This window comes from Rhincodon typus, chromosome 34, assembly GCF_021869965.1.
Source record: "Rhincodon typus isolate 14 chromosome 34, sRhiTyp1.1, whole genome shotgun sequence".
NCBI classification, from domain to species: domain Eukaryota; kingdom Metazoa; phylum Chordata; class Chondrichthyes; order Orectolobiformes; family Rhincodontidae; genus Rhincodon; species Rhincodon typus.
In genome coordinates, this window is record NC_063365.1 from 1,921,025 (window position 1) to 1,933,554 (window position 12,530).

General features: G+C 41.3%; 1 protein-coding gene across 1 annotated transcript in view; it reads right to left on the reverse strand.

Annotated features, from left to right (window-relative positions):
* Positions 1-1,339: 1,339 nt before the first annotated feature.
* Positions 1,340-12,530, reverse strand: part of LOC109928175 (annexin A7) — a 50,047-nt gene continuing 38,856 nt past the window's right edge. The window contains 5 exon segments of the mRNA XM_048616257.1: positions 1,340-3,812; positions 4,937-5,049; positions 5,830-5,905; positions 8,496-8,666; positions 10,280-10,450. Coding sequence (XP_048472214.1) covers positions 3,690-3,812; positions 4,937-5,049; positions 5,830-5,905; positions 8,496-8,666; positions 10,280-10,450 — 654 coding nt within the window. The 3' untranslated portion in view covers positions 1,340-3,689.

The window sequence follows — 12,530 nt, forward strand, 5'->3', positions numbered from 1 at the left end:
TCTCACTTCCTGCTGACATCAATAACACTGGGTGGCAAGAATCCAAGAGCAGGAACAATTTCTGAGTTTACAAAAGCTAGAGGGCAGATGGAGTGTGTATGTAAGATTCCCTGAAGGACTGAGACTTGGGGGTGTTGCTATATGGATATAATGGAGATGTTTGAAGTATGACAATATCTTGGCAGGGCACAGCCTGTGCCTGGGTTTTGTGCCAGTTTGCTCAGTATCTGAAGTTCAGATACACCAGAAAGGCTAAGCTGTTAGGTTCAAATCCTACTAGGGCAAGGTCCCTTTCTTTGTCCCTAGCCGGGCACCTGGGCTTCTGCATTATTAATCTATTGACACTACAACCTTTTGTTGAGTGCAACCAGTAATATTTTGTTCTTTTCATCATGAGTTTTATCTAATCACTTACCAGCCTTCCTTAGACAGCTGCCATTTCTGCAGTACTTCCAAGTTTTAAATGTGACCATACGATACTGGTAGGCCACATTGCAAAGTGCATCATAGCACAAGCTAATCTCATTCAAACCAGTCATGTGGTCCTCAGAAGCCGGAAAGTTGGTCACTTGAGTTTCTTCTGAAAAGCCAACTCCTCATACAGTAATCAGGTGGCAGTTCACTCTACAGCCTAAACACCAAATCCTGAACCCACAATATGTGTCATACTGAATAACAGGAGTCTTTCACTAATAAACTAAACTAGAGGGCTGTATATTGCTAATCCACAAATATGTCAATATTGAGAGAGGACTGGCCTTGGATGTGACTCTCATAGGATGAAGATGACAGGATCTCTCAAGAATCTTGGTGCTGTAAGTAAGGGATTCACTTCTAAAGAGCTAGAATCAGAAGTTGGAAGTTCTGCACAGCCTTGGTTAAAAAACATTATATTCTTCATGATGTGAAGACCAGAAAACACAATTAGTCACATAAAGAAAATCATCAGCATGAAAAAAGACGGAGGAGTAAAAATTATCTGGAAACCTGAAACTGAATTGGGCTCTTTTCTCTGTAACAGACAAGGCTTGACTTAATGGAGGTCTTTATCTTATCGAACCCTTTCATTATAAACAGAGATACTGTTTCCCCTTGTGTAGGAGACCAGCCACTAGTGGTCAATATATAAAATAGTCACTCAAGTCCAACAGGAAATTCTGGAGAAATATCCTACGCTTGATGAGAATGAATGGTAGCGGCTGATGCTATGAACACGTGTTTGACGGCAATCCAGATAACCAGAAATACAAAGTGTATGGTAGGGTGGAGCAGAAACAGTGGCAGGGTCCATACTTTCTTCCCCTTCCCTGTACACAGATGGCCACACAAGACAAGAAAATTAAACAGCTCCAGATCACTTACTTTTATTCCATTAATATAACTATTGGCAAAACATTTGACAAAATTTGAACCAGCATTAGATCAGGATGCAAAGAAATTCCTGTACTGCTTCCTGTCACTGGAGCATTTTACAGTGATTTCGTTTAATTGACATTGAACTTTTTAAAACATCAGTTAGAATATTGGCAACATAATTTTAAAGTAGAAAACGTTAATCCAGCATGAGCAATGATAAATCAGGAATACAGATTACATACATCTAAACTAAGTCAACATGGCCCACAGTTCAAGGCAGGTTAGTGGTCACTGATTCATAAGTCCACAGGGTAAAGCCAATTGCCCACACTCTAGCAAGGAGTCATCCAGCCTTCATTTCAGAGTATATCAGAATCAAAAAACCCAAACCCTTGCCAGGCGGGGTCACAAGAGAGCAACCACAAGCTCCTGGGAGCAATCACCAGGCCAAAGCCTCCAGCTAACAATTTCCCTCATGTTCCCTGAGCACTAGTTTAGTAAGATACCAGCATTTCTGCAAATCAATGATCTTCACTGTCCACTCCTGGATGAGAAGCAGATTTGGGTGGTGGTGTTGTTGGAGGGGAAGTGATGGAGAAATTACTTCACAACAGGTCAAAAGCTTTCCAAATAAGCAAAAGAAATCAAAACTAAGTGAAATGAGGCTTAGAAATATTATAAGTGAGTCTTAGATGTCTACAAATATGCAGACGTAGAGGGAAAAAATATAAGTTTAGTGCTCAGGCCTAGTAAGGTTGCTATACACTAAATTCACAACCCCCTGAACCCTATTGCAGAAGAGGCACATTTACAATCAAAGTGCAGAGACAAGGATTATATTCTTTATTTTCTACTACTCTAGAAATATAAAATAGAATTGTATTCAGAATACAAGGCACAACGCAAATATTGCATAATTGAGAGCTATATTGTTGCAGAGCAAATATATGGCATTAATATAGAATTCTTAAATACATCTTAGTGCAGATAACATGCCACCCTGCCACCAAGTTGAAAATAAAGCAGTGCAGTGCATGGTTACATAGGGAGCAAGGCAATGTTCACTAGGAGACCTGAAATAAAAACAGTTGGAGCTGGAGAAACTCCGCAGTTCTGGCAACATCTGTAGCGAGAAAAACAGAAAAACGTTAACTGTTTTTCTGTTCAGATCTCCAGTTGTTTTTATTTCACTAAAAGACTACCATTCATGGGATCTAGACTGAGCATCTCCAGAGGATTGCTATCACAATTCAGCCAAATTCCCTGAAAAACAAGTCTACTGGGGTGGAAGGAAGGTCCTCTGAAGACACCTCCTCAGCACATCTCCATCATTAGTATGCAAATCTATAGCATTTCGCTGCAATCAACATCATGTTTGGAGGGTGAACATATTTCATCCATTAACAATTTCAGAGAACATAATCTTATGACAACGCAAATTACTGGACCCCACAGGATTATACAGACAGAATAACATCATTGTTCAGATAAACTCCCAATTTTTAACAGTTCCTTATTCTGAGATTTCAGAGACAATATTTCTTCACATTAAGGCAAGTTAAAACCTTTCCACGTGATGCACTAACTAGGCTGAGGAAACTCATGAGAGAAGAGAGCACTGTTTGAGGTAGTATCAAAAGCTCTAAGCTACTTATTGTAGCTGTAGTCCAGACATCCTCAGTACAAGTTAGAGGAAGAAATTGAGAAATAGTAAAAACTGGCAAGATGGATGAACTGCACTTCAATAATGGACCATGAGCAGTTTCTGTGCACCTCCAGATAAAGTGAAATATGAAGCAAAATCGATTGATACTTTAGTTTCATTCAGAAAATAATCTTACCATCACAGCACAAACCATTACTCAACATTCATCACCAGAACATCTGCATTGGGTTAATAGTTAGTGGCATCCTAAGTGTTAAATAGCACACTAGTTTGAAAGCAAGTTCCAAGCAGCAAATGTAAGCTTATTCCAAAAGCATGGATTTGTTCTCTCCACTATGGAAAGTAACTGTGGGCAGATTGTACTCTTCAGTGTCAGGCAGGGAAGCCAATGGGATCAAAAGCTGACTGTGTCAGCCGAGCAGCTTGTGCAGGAAGAGTTTCCATCTAGCTACCTTTGGCTGGAAAGGAAAGCCCAACTAACATTAAAATTACTGCTTTGTGTGGGACATGACTATTATATGTCATGACTTAAGTAAACCATAAATTTATGAAGTGAGAGATGATTCAAGAAGGAATGTTGTCTCTTTCTCCTTCCACTAATGAAGTCAAGATTGATGCAATTGTTAAAAGAAATTCATTAAGTCACCCAGAAGCTATTATTTCAGAATTAGTTCCCAATAATCGAAACCAACAAGCGCTTGTAGTCTCCACTCGTGTCACTTTCCACCATTGAACGTAAAGTCTTCTGGTACTTCTCCCAAAATGCTTGCTTGATTTGAACAAGATCAATCTGTGGAGGACACATTTATAATCAAAGTACAGTGACAAGGTTTATGTCCTTTTGCTTTCTATTTCAGAAATATAAAATACAATCTAAATTTGCATGAATATAATAAATTACAGTTCAGGAAAGAAAGTTGTAGCAATATTACTCGTGCTCTTCTAACCATGTGAAAAATTATACAGCTGTAAGTGGTCAGAGCTATTCTGCAGGTTGTAGAGAACTGTATTGTCTAGAGGGGGCACAAACTGAACACACTAAGACAGATTGAACAGCATTGTAGTGGTGAGTGGAAGAGCTGAGAGAAGGGGGCAGGCAAGGCAACCATATTCAGTGATGAATTGAGGGCAGATTGTCTGCGGTAATGGGCAGGTACAAAACACATACAAATATAAATGTCAGCACTGAGTAACAATGGTGACTGCAGCATGAGTGAAAGGATTAAGGTTAAAAACCAGAATGCTCAATGATATGAAATGGAGACTGCAGCTGATCCAATATACATGAGAAACCTGCATCACTCACCCACACATCATCACTCAATGAGGGGAGCTTTCAGTTTATATACTGTTGAGAAGTCCTTCACATTATGCAGTGGAGTCCAATATATAGTTCTGAATACAAGGGTTGAGCCAATCGTCTCAAGATTTACACCTATTCTGTGCTCGTTGACTTCTGAAAAAATTCCCAATCCAAAGGCACTGGCATGTGACCAGGAGCAGTAAGCCCACATCAATAAATTGTGCAGCCACTGGTTGAGAAACAAGCAGGCCGGCTGTTGTCCTAGCCAAGATCACTGAATAATGCTGCACAGAAAGAGGCCATTTTAACCATCATGTCTGTGAAAAAGCCAGTTAATCCCACATCAAGGCTCATAACTACAAATCTGGCAAATATTTCCTTTATAAATGATCACCCAATTTCCCAAATTATTATTGAATGTGTTGGTGCATTCAAGACAGCAGTTTGGTCAATAAACTCAGCATAGATCAGGATTGAACCTAGGACTTTGCAGATCTGGATGAGGGTGGGCAGTTTGCTAAGAGTTTGCATTAACCCAGTTAGACACAATTACAGTTTGTATGATACAAGCAGCTGACAGGAACTCCCCTGTCTCAGACATGCGTTCATACCTCACTGCGAGTGACAATGATTCGGATGAGAGTAGAATCGCTGGTACCAGCGCCTTTCATGGACTTGTAGAGCTTTTCAGCAAAGAATACTGGGCGATTGACCACGCATTGAACTGCAAGGGAAAGGCAAAAGGATAAACCTTCATAAACAGAACAGCCCATAACAAGATAATCAAAACACAATGAAACGATGAGGTATGTCACACCCTACTAACAAAATGGGAGCTGGTTCTACCTAGCACTCTTCCTTCTCCCTCCAACTGAATTAGCAATTACTGCTCTTGTTAAAAGGTTCAACAGTTTTAATACATTTTATGGACTGAGCTGTTTCTATTCTGTACGATCAAAGCAGATAAACATTGAGGTACCTCAAAATCACAACAATAAAAACAAATTTCAAACTACAGGTGGTGAGACTGCAGGAGATCAAAAGCTTGGTGAAAAAGAGCGAACTGGGTAAGTAAAGCTGATTGAGGAAAAGGTAATGTCAAGTTGGATTAAGAGAATGCTGTTTTCAAATGAAGAGTGAGAGTTTTAAGGCAGGGGGGCTAGTTCAGGCTCCTGGCTCAGTGCAGCAAGGAAGTGAGAGGAATCATGGTAACAATACAGGATGCAGCAGGCAGAGTGTGAACATCAGTAAACGGGTTGGGTGGAGGAGAATGAAAACAGAGATGGTAATGGGATACAAGATTCAGGAGAATGGTATAGACACGATGAGGGTGGAGGAAGGGGAGGGTAAAAGAGGGAGAACAGAAGGGCTGAGGAGGAGGAGCAATGAGCAAGACAGAAAGTGAGAGACAGGGAAAGAGAGATGGTGTCATGTATAATTTTCAACTGAAGAAGCCAAATTCAAGTTGTAGAGTGTCACTGATGATTGTAACAGTCAAACCTACCAATAGCATGCATTCCATCACGCACATCTCCTGAAAACTCCCGGTCAACAGCTTTCAGCAGTTCCCGTTTAGATAACTGTGGAGAAATCACTTCTAAGTTAAAGTTCAATCCAAGAAAAGGCAATCTGATGGGCTTGGCTTAAATTGGACATAGGGAGGAAAAAAATCTGTTAATGTGGGAGGTATTTAAAGAAACTTTTACCAGAAACCGATCATCAACCAACATAAATGCAGGTAGGCACATGTGGTCAACAAACAAAGATGAGAAACACATCAAATGCAAAGAATTAATAAAATTCAACAGATTGAGAACAGACTGTATAAAGCAAGAAAGGAATGTAAAGCAAGTATTGCAAGGTTCCAAAGACGAACATGAAAAATAACATGAAAGGGATTCAATGCTAATGATAAAATATATAAATTTGAAGTCAGTATCTCAGGGAAATGAAGGCCCCTCAAGAACAAACACAGGTGACAGTGTCAGTGGCAGGGAGGACTGAGGAGTTTGTATCTGTCTTCACCGTTGAGCAAACAAATTATGATTGACACCAATAATACGTGAGAGGATCCAGTAATAACAGAAATCAAGATCTTTCCTTAATGAGGAGAAACTGGGGGATGCAGAAAAGTAAAATGATTTAGATACTAAACAGAAACCCTGCAGACACTGGAAATCTGAAACAAAAACAGAAATAGCTGGAAAAATGCAGCAAGTCTGGCAGCATCTGTGGAGAGAAAGCAGAGTCAATGTTTTGGATCCTAGTGACCACTTCTTCAGAAGCCTTTCTGCTGCCAGATTTGAATTTCTTCAACTATTTCTATTTTTGTTTGAAAATGATTTCATAGAAACACTACAATGTGGAAGCAGACCATTCAGTCCACTGAGTTGACACTGCAACCCTCCCCCCCCCGCAAAAAAACGAACACCTTACCCAGACTCATCTCCCTACCCTTTCCCTGTAACCTTGCATTCCCCATGGCTGATTCACCTGGGCTGCACATCCCTGGACACCATGGTCAATTCAACATGGCCAATCCACCTAACCTGCACATCTTTGGACTGTGGCAGGAAATCGGAGCACCGGAGGGGAGACACACAGACACTGGGAGAATGTGCAAACTCCATTTGGATTTCACGTACTGCACGCAGACTACAACATTCAGGGACTGTTTGGTTTTAGTGCTAGAATTAAGCAGCACAATGTGCCTTTCTGGAAGAGCTACTATCCAAACAGTATCTTCTCAAGCACTTATCCAATAGTATATTAGGTTGCAAAGTAAATCATTCCCATTACAGCTAAAGCAGTGAGATTTACTTCTTAATAGAATTTTTCCAATTTGCTCCACCACGTTCCATCTCAGTTAAATGATTCGATTCTGTGCTGTAGGATGCTGGGTTGTTCCATTGTCAGTATTTCTCCTCAAAATCACACTCACTTATAATGTTTCCAGTGTATACGTTCCAACAGTGCCTGCTGCTTAGTTACTGGTGAAGGTCTGGGCATTACCAGTTGAGCTAAAAACTATGTTCTCCTCATTCAGTGTGTGTGCGTGTGTGTAATCTCAGTAGGGGGGCACCACCTTTAAAAGCAAAAACCATTGTCAGGACTTCCCTCAACAACCTGAGCCAAGACCAACCACAATATTAAGATATTTTCTAAACTACCTACTCAGAGATGTTATTACACATCTTCACAGCAGGTGAGATTTAAACTCAGGTCACAACTTTAGAAGTTGAATTAGGCTGGTCAGGAAAAGTCAGGAAGCATTTCTTTACAGGTAGCCTGGTAGATATGTGGAACCTCTCCTCCCCAGAAGACTGTTGCTGCTGGGTCCATCAATTACAGCTTTTTAAGACAGAAATTGACCAGTTTTTCATCATTCCATAGGGATAGCAAGGGATACAGTGCAAATACAGGTAAATGAGTGAGAAGTGCAGTTCAGCTGTGATCAAACTGAATGGTCAAATAGTCCCAAGGGACTGACTGGCCTCTCCCTTGCCCTATGAGAGATACTGGAAACCACAATTAAATATACATTTTTATGTGCTTTTACTGAGAGAGGGAAAACCCCTGCTTTTGAGGGATATATGTCTTTCCCATCATGATAAACAGTCAGGGGAGTTTTATCTCGATCTGTTTCAACCTTTTCTCTCAGAACCTAAAGTCAGAGAACACCAGGTGGCCATTAGGCCCATCATGTTTATCCTGTCTCGTTACTAAGAGCACTCTAAACAATTTCTAGCGTTCTTGCACTCTCCCCACGTCCAGTAACACACGATGCTTTAAATATTATCCTACTTTGCATCAAGAGATTACTAAACTGCTCTCCATTGCAAAGTATTCAATATTCCAAAAGTGCCCATACCTAAACTGAAAGGGAAAGCAGTTAAGTCCATGAGTGAGAAGCAATAGCAGGATAAAACAGAGAGCTCAGGAGACTCAGTAGCTGCACAAACAGACTAAATGAATCCTGCAGCCCCTCTCTCTCTCAATGTTTAAATTGATGAGCTTTTACCCCCTAAGTCCACAACCACAAGCAAAAGAAAAGACCATGAAAACTTTCAATAAACCTAAACCCTTAAATAAATCTACACAAACCAGGTCAGTTCCATTTGTCCCTTGTTTGTTCAGTTGCTGACAGAGGGGAGGTTTACACTCACTTACCCTGCCGTATTCCTGAATAGTTGCCTGGAGCTGGGGAAAGCTGCGAGTTGCTAGAATCATGTTGAAGGTCGATTCGTCTGTGCCAAGTTTCCCTTCCCCAGCCCGGAACAACCTCTCTGCATCTGCTGTCGCTTTCTGCATGTCCACCGTCTCATTCTCGTCGCGGTTGCCCTGTGAACAGAAATCAAGGGATGATTCCAGTGGGTTTTAAGTCAGCTTCACGCTTTAGTTTTCACCGGGGCTCACCTACAGCTAAAAGGCAATGTCATTACATGGAGACCTCTGACCCTCTTCACTGCACGGTGGATATTGTTTCCAAGGTAACAGCAGCTCCCGATAACTCACCCAGCGTGCAGCATCCTGGCCAAGGTCATTTCCCACAGGCACACATACACACACTCCAGTAGGAGTGGCTGCTTTGTTTTCATAAAAGGTTAATATTAGGAAGTGGTCAGAGCTGATGTGAAAAGGGTTATTTCCTTTCCTGGTTATCCTGAGGGAATTATCAGCTACCCATGCAGTGTGGGTCTGGTATGTTGGCTAGAATAGGTAGTGCTGGCAGGGTTTGTCCCAGAAATACTTCAGTGTATCAACTGTGTTATCAGTCCAGATGCCAGGCCACACTTTTACAGTTTCGTCAGATCTGGCAGGATTACTGAAGTCAGTTCCAAAAAGTGGAATCTGAACAGCCCCAAGACTGCTGCATTGCTGGTTCATTACAGATGCCCTAGGCTAGTGCACACCCTCGATCTCCCTGGCATTTTATTATTTAATCCTCTTTACCCAAGGGAACAAAGTTGTGAGAGTATCATTCATATCAGTTTCCCATTTGGAACCAGCTCATTCAACACAGACTGGGTGACCTAGGACTTTGCTGGCTACATCTGTACCCATACAGGAGTGAAAATTAAGTGGATAAGAATACTTGAATGTGTGAAAAATGTGGTTAACATCATAAAGTAGCAACAGATTCTGTAACACTGAAACAGACGGAAGTGAACGACAAAAGTTGTCTTGTTTGGATTTTGAGACAGTTGAAATTTACCAAAAAACTAAAGCCAGAGTCAAGGCTCCAGATTTCCTCACAAGCTACAAAGACACATGGCCCACTCTCCAGGCCAACCTCAAACTCTGCGCTGTTAGCAAGAGAAAATGCTGTGGAGCTTTCTTTGGCCTTGAGACTTTCTAAAGGTGTAGGAAATTTCCAAGTCTTTGCTTCAGTTGCTGCAACAAGAAAATGTACATATTACAGAGAGAGGCATGACAGAGAAGAAAGTGGAGGGAGGAACAGAGACTGAAACATAGATCGAGAGAAATAGTGAAAGAAAGACAGAAAGAACATGTGCATCATGTTAAATTCGGTGGGTAGTGCTGAGCAACCAGACACCTACACAGTACAGCCAAACGTGTGGATACGTGATTCAGCAAAGAGGCTCTGCTCTCACTGTCATCCTCACTGAAGCAGGGGAGGAAATATTTCAGGTAGGTCAGTTTTAAACTTCATTACCTGACCGTGGACACATTTTGGAACAGAATTGTAAACCTTCAGTGGTTAGTCATACATTGCTCCAACTTTCAATTGCTTGGAGCTGCATCCTTGGCAGCTTGAGAAGCAGCCTGAGACAGTCACAGAGGGTAACATCCATACGTGACAAGACAATTACCAGGAGTTGCCCACTTACTCTCTGATAAATGATCCAATTCTTTACCTGCATTTTCAATCCAATCAGATTACCCCTTGGTGGCCCCAAGCAATCCCTTCACACCACTTTCCAGTCACTGACCTGAGACATGGAGATCAGCAATCTCCTGAAATGGCCGCTTGTATCCTTCCTCAAATCTTTCTCCAAATCTCGACCCAGTTCCTTCTTATAACAGCACACAATTTCTCGGATCTGCTGGTTATCCCTGGTGCAAAGGATCTCAATCAGAACCCGATCTTGTGTTCCAGCTCCCTATGGGATTGAAGGGGGGAAAACAAAGGGAATTAGAACTAATTGTTTCTGTGACACAAGGTAGTGTAACTGGCATTAGGTTTTAACGTGTCAAACCCACATCGCAACCTCACCACCACCAACCCCCACCTCCACAATTTAGTCATTCAGCACATTGTGAACAATCCAGAGTCCAACATTTCATCACAGTATATCATTACTCATTAGTACAATACACTATCAGCAAGAAAATTTTCTGACTCTATAGTAAGAGTAATCAAGTCCCACTCGAGACTTGAACGTCTAATCTAGGCTGGTGCTTCAATCCAGCATTGAGGATTAGGAAAGTATTTAGCTGGGGTGACTGTTCCTGGTTACTATGCAATAATTCCAACTTAAAAAAAAACACAAATAACACTGCAGAACAGTGGCTCAGTGGTTAGCAGTGCTGCCTCACAGCGCCAGGGACCCAGGTTTGATTCCACCCTCGGGTGACTGCCTGTGTGGAGTTGGCATATTCTCCCCGTGTCTGCGTGGGTTTCCTCCGGCTGATCCAATTTCCTCCCACAGTCCAAAGATGTGCAGGCTAGGTGGATTGGCCATGCTAAATTACCCTTAGTATTCAAGGATGTGTAGCTTAGGGGATGGGTCTGGGTGGGATGCTCTGAAGGTTGGTGTGGACTGAGGGTTGGGCCGAAGGGCCTGTTTCCACATTGTAGGGATTCTCTGATAAATCCAGGGCTACAGCAGGACCAGCACAGCCGTGGCTATTCTCAGGGTAGATACAACACTCTATTTCAAAACTTGTCTGCGAGAAAGAGATATTTTGCCGAAGGCACAGATGTGGAAGCGCAGTGATCATATTAACACTGAGTAAGGCCGTCAGCATTATTCTGAAATTGTAACAGATTCACTGTCAGGAACCTCAAAAAAGCAAGCACATCCAGTGCTTTGTCTGGGCAAAGCTAGTGAACTGAAATGAACCCACTATACCAGAATAAATAATTCCAATTAATTTGTAAGTCAATAAATTAATTTTTTATAAAAAGATAATATTTTATAAAGAGATCTACAATCCCCATTAAATGGGGGTATTTTCACTCAGGGAAGCTGCAAAGTGGTCAAGAGAAATGTATGTAATGAAGATTCATCACAGGGCATTAACACGAATAAAACTGAAATTGCAGATACTTCAGCCTTGAACCAGGGAAAATACTTTATTTTTTTCTTCTTAGTGTGATGAAAGCAATGTCTTATTTTAAACAGGAGATAAAGGATGAGCATTCATATAGCACCTTTCCCCAGGAATAAAGCTGCTCTCAGAAACAGCTCTCAGATATCAGTTTCTTTTAGCCCATGTTGACTGAGAGGAAAATGGGCCAGGACTCCACAGGGAAATCTGTGATCAGTTCCGTGGAATGTGCCGTTAAACCACATCAGCCTTCTTGGTTGAATGTCTCATCCAAAAGACTGCTCATCCCACAGCACAGCATTCCCCATCTCCTAAGTGAATGTTTGTATGTAATTTGGTTTCCCAAGTCTGACCGTGCCTTCAACTACACGTTCCTGCTGACTCCCCAGTATTTGGAATTCCTTGATATTCAAGAATCTACCTCTGCCTTAAAAATACTTAATGACAATGCCTATGTCACTCTCTGGGGAAAGAGTGTTCCAAAGGCTCATGAACCTCAAAAAAAATTCTTACCATCTCAGTCTTAAATGAAAGATCCTTTATTTTTAAACATTGTCTCCTAGTCTCCATTCAGGATCCCACTCTGTCAAGTCCCATCAAGATCTTATATAAATCAACATGATTTCTTTTTATTCTTCTAAATTCCACCGGATACAAGTCCAGCTTGTTGAAATTTCTCATACAAGGTAATCTGCCCAACTCTTGTGTCAGTTTTTTGAAGCTTCTCCAAATTGCTTCAATTGCATTTATATCATTTCTTAAATAAGAAGACCAAAACTTTACATGTACTTTAGATATAGTTACACCAACTCTCTGTACAATTCCTTTACAATAAATAAGGCCATAAGAAATAGAAACAGGAATAAGCCATTTGGCCCTCGAACTTGTTCCATCATTCAATAGCATCAC